Source organism: Ooceraea biroi, unplaced genomic scaffold, assembly GCF_003672135.1.
Source record: "Ooceraea biroi isolate clonal line C1 unplaced genomic scaffold, Obir_v5.4 UnassembledTig58, whole genome shotgun sequence".
In the NCBI taxonomy this organism is placed as follows: Eukaryota; Metazoa; Arthropoda; class Insecta; order Hymenoptera; family Formicidae; genus Ooceraea; species Ooceraea biroi.
This window is the reverse complement of record NW_020825153.1, coordinates 1-9163: the sequence shown is the minus strand read 5'-3', so window position 1 is coordinate 9163 and position 9163 is coordinate 1. Positions and strand designations below refer to the sequence as shown.

Genomic DNA, 9163 nt, shown 5'->3' with positions numbered 1-9163 from the left:
GTTTCCGTCGGGTGGCGTTCCGAGTTGTAACTAGGAACTAGGGCTGGTGACGTTAGTTACAACTAGCGTCGTCTGATGGGTCTAGTTCCGAACTAGGATTTTAGTAACTTGTCCAAACCTTACTCTAGGAACTTGCCCAATTCCCAAGTTTTGTCCAATAGTGTTAGTGATATGTAACAGCTTCTGATTGGTCTATTTTCGAACTAGTGCAAATACTTGGCCAATGGCGTTGGGATTTGTTCAAGTGTTTTTCCTTATGATCTAGCGCTCGCAATTATTACTATATATAGTCTAACGCTGGAGATTGTTATTGTAAAAAGGAAATTTTTAATTCTGCGGTAGCGGTGGACGTGACACTTTAAATATAATTGAAATAAGTGGGTATGCCTCGCACAAATAAATTGATATAATTAATGCATTCATGCACTATATATTCAATATAGGATGACGCTTCGCTGCGAATTTACGCTGGCGAGCGATTCTGAACAAAAGTTAAAGTTAAATTATGGTTAATTGCAACTGTTGTACCACTAACATTATTCTCAATGATTAAACAATAATAATTGAAGGGTATATTTAATGAACAATTAAATTAATCAAAAGTTTATTACTAAATTCAAGTGTAATATAGAAGTTGGTTACAATATGAATATATGTGTTACTTGAAATAATTTTATTCGCAAATGTCATATAAATCTGAACCCTCAGGCCAGTAATTGTTTCACAACTAATTATAATTCGAAAATATTAAGTAACTGTAAATATAATAATGTATTGAAACTTTATAAATCTGTCAAAATGTGTAGTATGTATATGGAGTACAAGTATAACGTTCCATAAGAGCAGCGAGTATAAAATAATTAAATAAATCTACTCACAAGCGTTCGCACAAATCTAACCCTCAGGTCAGGAAGCACTTGATGATGTAGCAGCACAAGAATAAGTCAATCAGACTTTGGTAATAACTCAAACTTCACTGGCTCTACGTTATATTTTACGCTTAGTTAGCGAATTTACGCTAGCTAGCGACTCCAATAATTAATTAAAAGTAAGTGTAGTCTAAAAGGGTCGTCAAAAAGGTACAGTTAAAAGGTGTGTGTAAAAAGTGTGGTTAAAGTGTGAGTCTGATTCTCTGGCTGCTGCATCACGTTATATACTCAAAAATTATGATGCGTGGGGACAGGGTCCCTGTAGCTCGAGAAGGGATTACAATAAGTGGGGACGCTACGGTTAAAGCAAAAACTAAAATAGTAGGGAGGCTCTGCCCACTTAACTCATTGGTTCTTCGTTTTCGAAGATTCTTATGGTGGGATCGAAAACTTAAGTGGTGGGATTGGTCTCACGGTGCGTCTAGTGGGGACGATGAGCTCAACGGTGAGCTCAACGCTTACAAAAGATAAACGTATTTTGACGCGTAAGTTCAACATGAAATTCGCAGTACAGAATTATCGCTCATCTGTTATGCTTTTTAATCAACCGGAGTTTCTCCGAATCAAATGGCAGCTGCAACTTCCTGCCGATATGTCTTGCTCGAGATATCTATTCAACCTTTGATTAAGACAGCGGTCTTGGATTATTATTTCAATCAGGTGCCGACAAGTCACCGTCTTTTACAATTAGTCATCATGAAATAATATTCCTTCGTGAATTTAAATCTTTATTCCTTTGTTACTTAACGCTGTGTTCACTGTCTTATTCAAATTAATATTTAAATAATTCTGTAATGCTCACAAATTTAATCCTTAAAATTATAACGCTTGACATATGCATCTTATATGCTCCTAGTCTTATGCATGAATTATTATAAGACCCTGCATACGTCTACTTAATAATATAACGCATTCAGTGAAATAATAATCATTATAAATTATTGTAAAATCAATTATTGGTATCATGAGCCTTTAATAATGTAATTAAATCATCTAAAATTATTATTTCAAGATTTCATTCTAATAAACTTATAAAATCTCACTCAACCAATAATTGTCTTATATATATAGGGATGCCTATATATATAGATATACACGTGTATGTACTTGCACGTCTATTCTTTGGTTATTATAAAATTAGTAATAAAGCAACTATTGGTGTGCCGGGTTTAATATTATAATTAAACCGTATAAAATTATTATTCCAATACAATGTTAGTCTTAATTAATTCATAAAATCTTAAATAACCAATAATTCTTTTATGGGTTATATGCACATATATAAGTGTGTTCGTATATGGTGTTGTTAATATACTTAATTATTAACAGATTAAATGCGTAATAATTATATACTTAAATTAATGCTCAGTAACATAAAATATTCCATTAAATAAATTCAATAATCCTTACTATGAATGTAATACCATGTGTAATATACTTTTATTCATAATTAATTAACGATTTATTCTTTTCTTAATATTTTTGGGTTAAACAACTTATTTCCTTTTATATTAAATTGTTCACTAATTGATTTTGACTTTAATTGTTTTAACTTTGTAACTTCGAAACTATTAATATTTCATTAAAACTTTCTACACTATAAATATTGAAAAATAACGCTGATTTGTTTAACAAATAGTGACTTTGCAATTTTTGTGGTTTCTCAATGATCCCGTGGTGCGATAAGAAAAATTTCATCACAGGTACCATCAGCCTAGCTAAAAATGATGATTCCCAAAAGTTGTTGGTCACTTCCGTAAAAATGATTATTTTCAAAATCTGAGGTCCCTATTAGTTTCCTCTTATGACCTAGATGCTTCAATATAATTATAACAAATTATTTCCTTACGGTTCAAATTTTAGACCCAAAAAATTTAGTAAAATTTTATTGCAATTTCGTAACTTTAAATACGTACTTCTTTTTGACTAAGATTGTAGACAAATATTCTACATTCTTTTACTTATAAAATGTTTCTCCTTTTATGTTATAAAATAATATTAATTTTTTATACGATAAATCACTTCAAATGTGGTAATACAATTTACTACACTCACAAAACTATTTCATTGTATAATAAAATTAATTCCAAAATTTACTCCTTTAATTGTTATTAATAACAACTTATGACCTTGTACAACAATCAACACCAAATGTCTCCGTAAATTATAATAACTATCAAAGCTACACCGTCACTTAATAAAACTCAATTCCGCCGGCATTATTTTTACTCTTGTCTTAAATAACTAATTGATTTTTCCCGTTTTTATATAATAACCGACCCTATTGGTTTTAACGAAAATTACCTACTTGCAAAGGACTTTACTATAGTATAATAAAATCCATTTCAAATCCATTTGTTTCTTTGTTATAAAAATAATTAAATATTTTATCCTGTCAAAACCCAAATGTATTAAGCCAAATTTGTAATACTTATCAATGGCTATATAACCATATAATAAGATATATTTTTAAATAATTCTTTCAATTATTACAACTAACATTAATACTTTTTATATAATAAACAATATTAAGTAGCTCAATGGTTTTGCTACACCTATAAAAACCTTCATGGTATTACAGTTCAAACGATCTTAAATATTACCAATCTCGTAATATTATATTATAAATCTATCAAATTATTAATAATAAATGTTTCAAAATTATTTTATTTAACTGCTAGAGTATATAAAACTGTTTTTATATATTTTACTGATTTTATGTATGTTTTTGTGTTTTTATGTTTCAGAAAATATATATATATATATATATATATATATACGTGACTAAATTAATTAAATAAATCTATCATAAAGCATAATAACTAAGTTATACATATATATTGTTTTTGTCCTTTTAATATTTTCTTTTCCCTTTATATATGTTAATATAATTACTTCATATATTTTTATATTAAAACTAGTATCAAGCTAAAGCTTTTAACATAATATATGTGTCGGTTAGGTTGCCAAGTAAATAATATTCTTGGTTAGACTAATAACAGACCACTCTACGTAAGCCTGTGGTTAATAATAAGTAGTGAAGCAAAAATGGTAAGTATCAATAACACTCAAAAATAACTATCAGCGGTTATACATTAATAATTAATATTGTAAATAAAAAAAATTAAAAATGGGTGTGAGGTGGACGTCAGGACGTCACATCCCCCCCCTTATTTAAGAACATTTCCGATGCAATCGAGGAAATGGTTCTAATATTCACGCAAACGTTTTTGTAAGTCTGTGTATACAATGGTTTCACTGTCAGTCACCTGCGGCGAAGTTGACTGATTGCTAGGGTTGTTCTGCGACAAAGACTGCGATAATACTGGTTCCACAGGTTCCGATGATCGTTGTTCCTCGGGATCTGCTCGTCCATCTGTGTGGCTGCGTTTGGCTGTACCTCTGGCCAAATAGAGTAGCAGATGAGTCAAGGAGCTCCAGATAGCTCCTAGCACGTACAGACTGCATCCGTAGGCTGAATGTAGAGCATAACCATGTATCATCGTGTCGATGGCTAGCTTGATTAGTCGTACTACTAATAATACTCCAAAAACTCCAGCTGTGGCTGATCCAAATGTGATGAATCCGCCCCAGATCCGTTTAGCAGTTGACTCAGCAATTTTGTTTAATGATGCTTCATCCAATAAGTTGTAAATGGACATGGTATCGTCAGGCATGACGTGTCCGGTGATTCCACGAGCCATGCTGTTAAGTAACGCTGGCTTTTCAGCAGGGAACATTATATGATCCCTGATTTTATCAAGATCCGCCTGGGAATATATTCCGCTGGAAGCTAGTGGTCCCGGCGTTAAATAATTCCATGACATACTTGTCATAGGTTGTAACTGCTGCAACGATGTTCTGCGAACACGTGGCTCCGGAATAAGTTCAATCCATGTATCCTCAATTCGATAAAGGGTTGGCAATTCGTAGCTACACTCTCGTATGGTTCCCATCTTGGTCAACACGTGTGATTTTGGTGTGATAAAGAGGGAAGTGTTGCGTACTGTAACCGGTAGCTCAATATAACATTCCTTAGTGCGGCGTACGATGACGTCCACTGGTATACACTTGATGACATGAACGGCTTCCCCTGCAGTGACGGCCATGTAACCTGGTCCTTTCATGAGCCGATAAGCGAATTCGTCTGGCTGAAGAGTAGCGAAGGACAGTGTGTTTTTTAACACTTCCTTTTCCAACTCGCAACGTTGTTGAATAACGTCACGATACAACGATGTCATCTGATGTCGTATATGTTTTTCTACGTACACGAATTTAGAGTTGACGTAGGTGAAAATATCGAGGTTCTCCACAGGGATGTCTCTTCGCTCCGCGAAGGTGTTTCCCTTTTCTGCCTCCAAGATAAATAGTTTAGGATGCTCCGTGGTGAGTAGGGTGTATCCACACACGGCTTGACTTCCTCCTGCTGTCAAGGCAAAAGTTGTATCCTGACTGACAAGAGTATAAATAGTCTGATGAATGGTATCCATTATTCCATTCATTTTAACTGCCGTTCCTTCATACAGTACGTTGTACTGGTGGAAATTGCAAGACGATGTGGGCATCGGTTTCCAATATGAATATCCATCGTCAAAATCGATGCAAAAACCGTCGCTCAGTGTGCAGACAGTTCCTGATCTTAGCATTACTTTTCCAGAATTTAGGTGCACAGGAACATAGGATGACTTTAATGATATCCGTACAGTTCCATCTACTACGACGTTGTGCCAAGTCCCGTAAGGGTCGGAGAATTGTGTACCCTTGCAGGTTCCATCATGGTTTATCGTTCCGGCAAGCAGGATGCTGTGAACGGTGGTAGTATTAGGCTTCAGTTTGGTGACGATCCCTCCCAGTCCTATGGAGAAGGTCCCTTCCTGAAAAGCGTGGTAGCACTTGACTCTGGAAACTTCCTGTAGGTACTCTAGTCGTGCATTGGCTACAGCTGATATATGCGAATGCATTCCACAGTACTGTATCACTCGCGATATTTCAACTTTGCACTGTATCACTTCCACGTAATTATATTCCGCGAGTTGTAGTAACTGAATGTGTGTGTCAGATGTATTTAACGATTGGTGCTTAAGTTCACAGTCTCTGACACCTAGCAATGATACTGTGGTTACATTTAAATGCTGACCTCCACAATCGAATCCAATGAGTCCGTAGGTTGTGGGGATTAATACGAATAACATAATTCCTGATAACGGCTTCATTGTTCTATGGACAATGTTACAATTATTCAGCTTAATAAATATTGCCAATAATTCGTATGGTGTTACCATATGCTTTCAACCTGACACGCATGAGTGTGTTAGCTCATTATTTTCCAAATTATAAATGAAACAAGTAGTTAACAAATCTGAATCTTGTAATTGGCCTCGTGTTCTTAAATTCCTAAATTTTAAGTAACATCTTTCACATTGATCTATCATAACAATATCGGATAATTTATTGTTACACATGGCACATCGGAAAATCATTGTATTAAAACAATTTGTAAAATAATGTAGTGTCTGGAATATTCCTTCCATAGGGCCAACCGAAGTTTCAATATTAATGCTGGGTAAAAATATTTGATTGTGCCAACAAAATACGCAATAATATTTCCGATCTTGTTCATTCAGAACTCGATAAACTCGTACACATTTAACCAAATTAACTTCCGCCATTATAATTATTTTATTATTCCGACTTAGGTTTTATATATTCAAAGTTTTTCGTGTATGTGTTATACAAAAAATCTGTGTTTGACATATCAATCCTATTTAAGTTGTCATGTCCCAAAAGTTCTCTATAAATACTCTTGCAATGTATACAATAACTCATGGGTCGTTTCTGAAAAGTTGCTCGTTGCAACTTACGCAGGTTCCTAAATCTACGGTCCCGCTGGCAATGTAATGCGTAATAATAATTTCAAAATTACTAGTATTGCTTTCCTTACTAAAACAGGACATACAATATAAATGTCGTGTTAATCGATGTACAACCTTAATATTAACTATGCATTTTGCCTGATTTAAAACTAGCGGGTCTAAAGTCTTACTAGACTGCGCATGATTATTCATTATATAGCCTTAAAATTATTTCTTATATTAATGATGACATGTATTTATGTCTAATGCTATTTTTCCCTTTACAAAGTTTAATCAATTAAGGAAAATTAGCATTTCTACGGAACTCTATTGTTATTAAAGTTGGATTTTCATTATCCAAAATTTGAGTTAAGGTAACATCAGTTATATCTGAAAAAAAGTCATTTAATATATTAGTACATTCAATACATCCGTTTCCGCGAATGTGTTTATGAAACGTTAATATCTTTCCACAATCCGAGCAAGCAGTTAGAAAATCTAACGAATTGCGTTGGTTTAATATTAATCCGTGTTGAAAATAAATTCGTAAGCTGAAAATCCAATATCTGGATTATTGTAAATACAAGCGGCACAACTTATATCTCCCGTATTAATATGTTTAAAATAATAATTCTGAATACACAATGATTCATATTTCAAATGATGGATTATCAGCCCGTTAGGGTTAATGCTCTGCATTGCAAAAATCTAAGATTTTTTTTTTTTTTTTTTTTTTTTTTTTTTCTACCCCATCCTAAGAGGATATAGCTGGATTTCGTTATCTACCCAACGTACCACAGTAGGATTGGGTATATCATAAAAATCCTCGTTATTTGCCCGTAACTGTTCAGTGAGTGCTGTAAGTATGTCGTTGCAGTATGCACAATTTTGAATTGGCGCGTATGTTAATAATGGTACGTGACATAATTCACACAAAACCTGTGGTTTATGAGTTCCTATAACTAACTCGTGCCGATATATATATGGAATATAATAATTATTAAATAATTGTGGATATCTATTATAGCAAAAAGAACAAAGTACCTTGGTATCTGGAAATCTGTAAAGACCTGAGGTCTGAACGCAAGTAGCTATTGAAAGTCTTTGAAGATATTCTAATATTTTAGAGCGAGTTCTAGTACCGCTCTGTTGCTTAATTCCTATACACATGAAAACTTTACTTATTTAATTAGTAATCCTAAAATGTGTAATGCCTTATGATTAATAAACAAATGTTGAAGCTCAGCTATCGTGATGCCTCACGTTGTTGTGTGATGAAACAACTGACGATTGCCAGGTTCATGTTTTGAGCTCGGCTCAAGTCTTTAATCCTGAAACATACAAAATAATTAGGGCTCATCCAGGATCTACATGGGATATTTTGAGTTTGTCCATATGGACTACTCGGGGTTGATTTTGAAACAAAATTTTTGCATTATTGGGTGGTAATATTTCCACTATTTGATAGGGTCCAGTGTATTGGTCAGCGAATTTCCCTTTACGTGGTTCTTTCAATAAGAAGACGTTATCCCCCTCCTTAAAATCATATGGGCGCACTTGTCTGTCATAATATCGCTTGCTTCGTTCTTTTGATTGTATCAAATTTTGTCTGGCCATTTCCTGTATTTCGTTTAACTTATGAAACAAATTTGTTAAATATTCGCAATATGTTATATCCGTTTCTTCCTCTGTGGGAACAAAAGAGCTTGGGGTACGAGGTATTCGCCCGAATACTAACTGAAATGGGGAGTACTGAGTACTCTCGTGTACACTCGTATTATAAGAAAACATAGCCATAGGTATGTATTCGTCCCATTCATTGTCTTTACTGATTTGTAACTTAAGATATTCTATTAACACGTGGTGTGATCGTTCTATAGATCCGTTTGATTGTGGATGGTAAGCTGTAGTTTTCAAATGTCTGATATTAAATTCTTTGTAATATTTCTCATTAAAGAAGACAAAAAATTGGCACCTTGATCCGTTAAAATTATCTTAGGTGTTCCATACAAACAAATAAAATGTTTAATAAAAGCATCAGCTATTGTTAATGAAGTAGCTTCATGTAAAGGTATGGCAACTGAATACTTAGTCAATAGATCCTGTATTGTTAAAATATATATGTTCTTTCTTTTTGTTGCAGGTAGTGGTCCTACCAATGTCATGGATACTTTATCAAAAGCACGACCTGAGTATCCGTGATTATCATTGGTTTCTTGGGATTTTTCTCGTTATTTCCGTAACTGAAACTGCCCTGCATATTCTGAAATAATTTGCTGTATATCCTTTTTCATTGTTATTCCAATAATAATGGGGTCCGTAAATCTATTGTAAGTTTTTGTTTAGCCTTTATGTCCTCCTACTGCTGAAGGTGAAGTTTCT

At 33.7% G+C, this 9163-nt stretch overlaps 1 protein-coding gene across 1 annotated transcript; it reads right to left on the bottom strand.

Moving 5' to 3' along the window:
* Positions 1–4045: 4045 nt before the first annotated feature.
* LOC113563526 lies at positions 4046–8931 on the bottom strand. Its single transcript, XM_026975184.1, has one exon. The coding sequence runs from the start codon at positions 6209–6211 to the stop codon at positions 4139–4141; it is 2073 nt and encodes a 690-aa protein (XP_026830985.1). The 5' UTR covers positions 6212–8931; the 3' UTR covers positions 4046–4138.
* Positions 8932–9163: the final 232 nt, after the last annotated feature.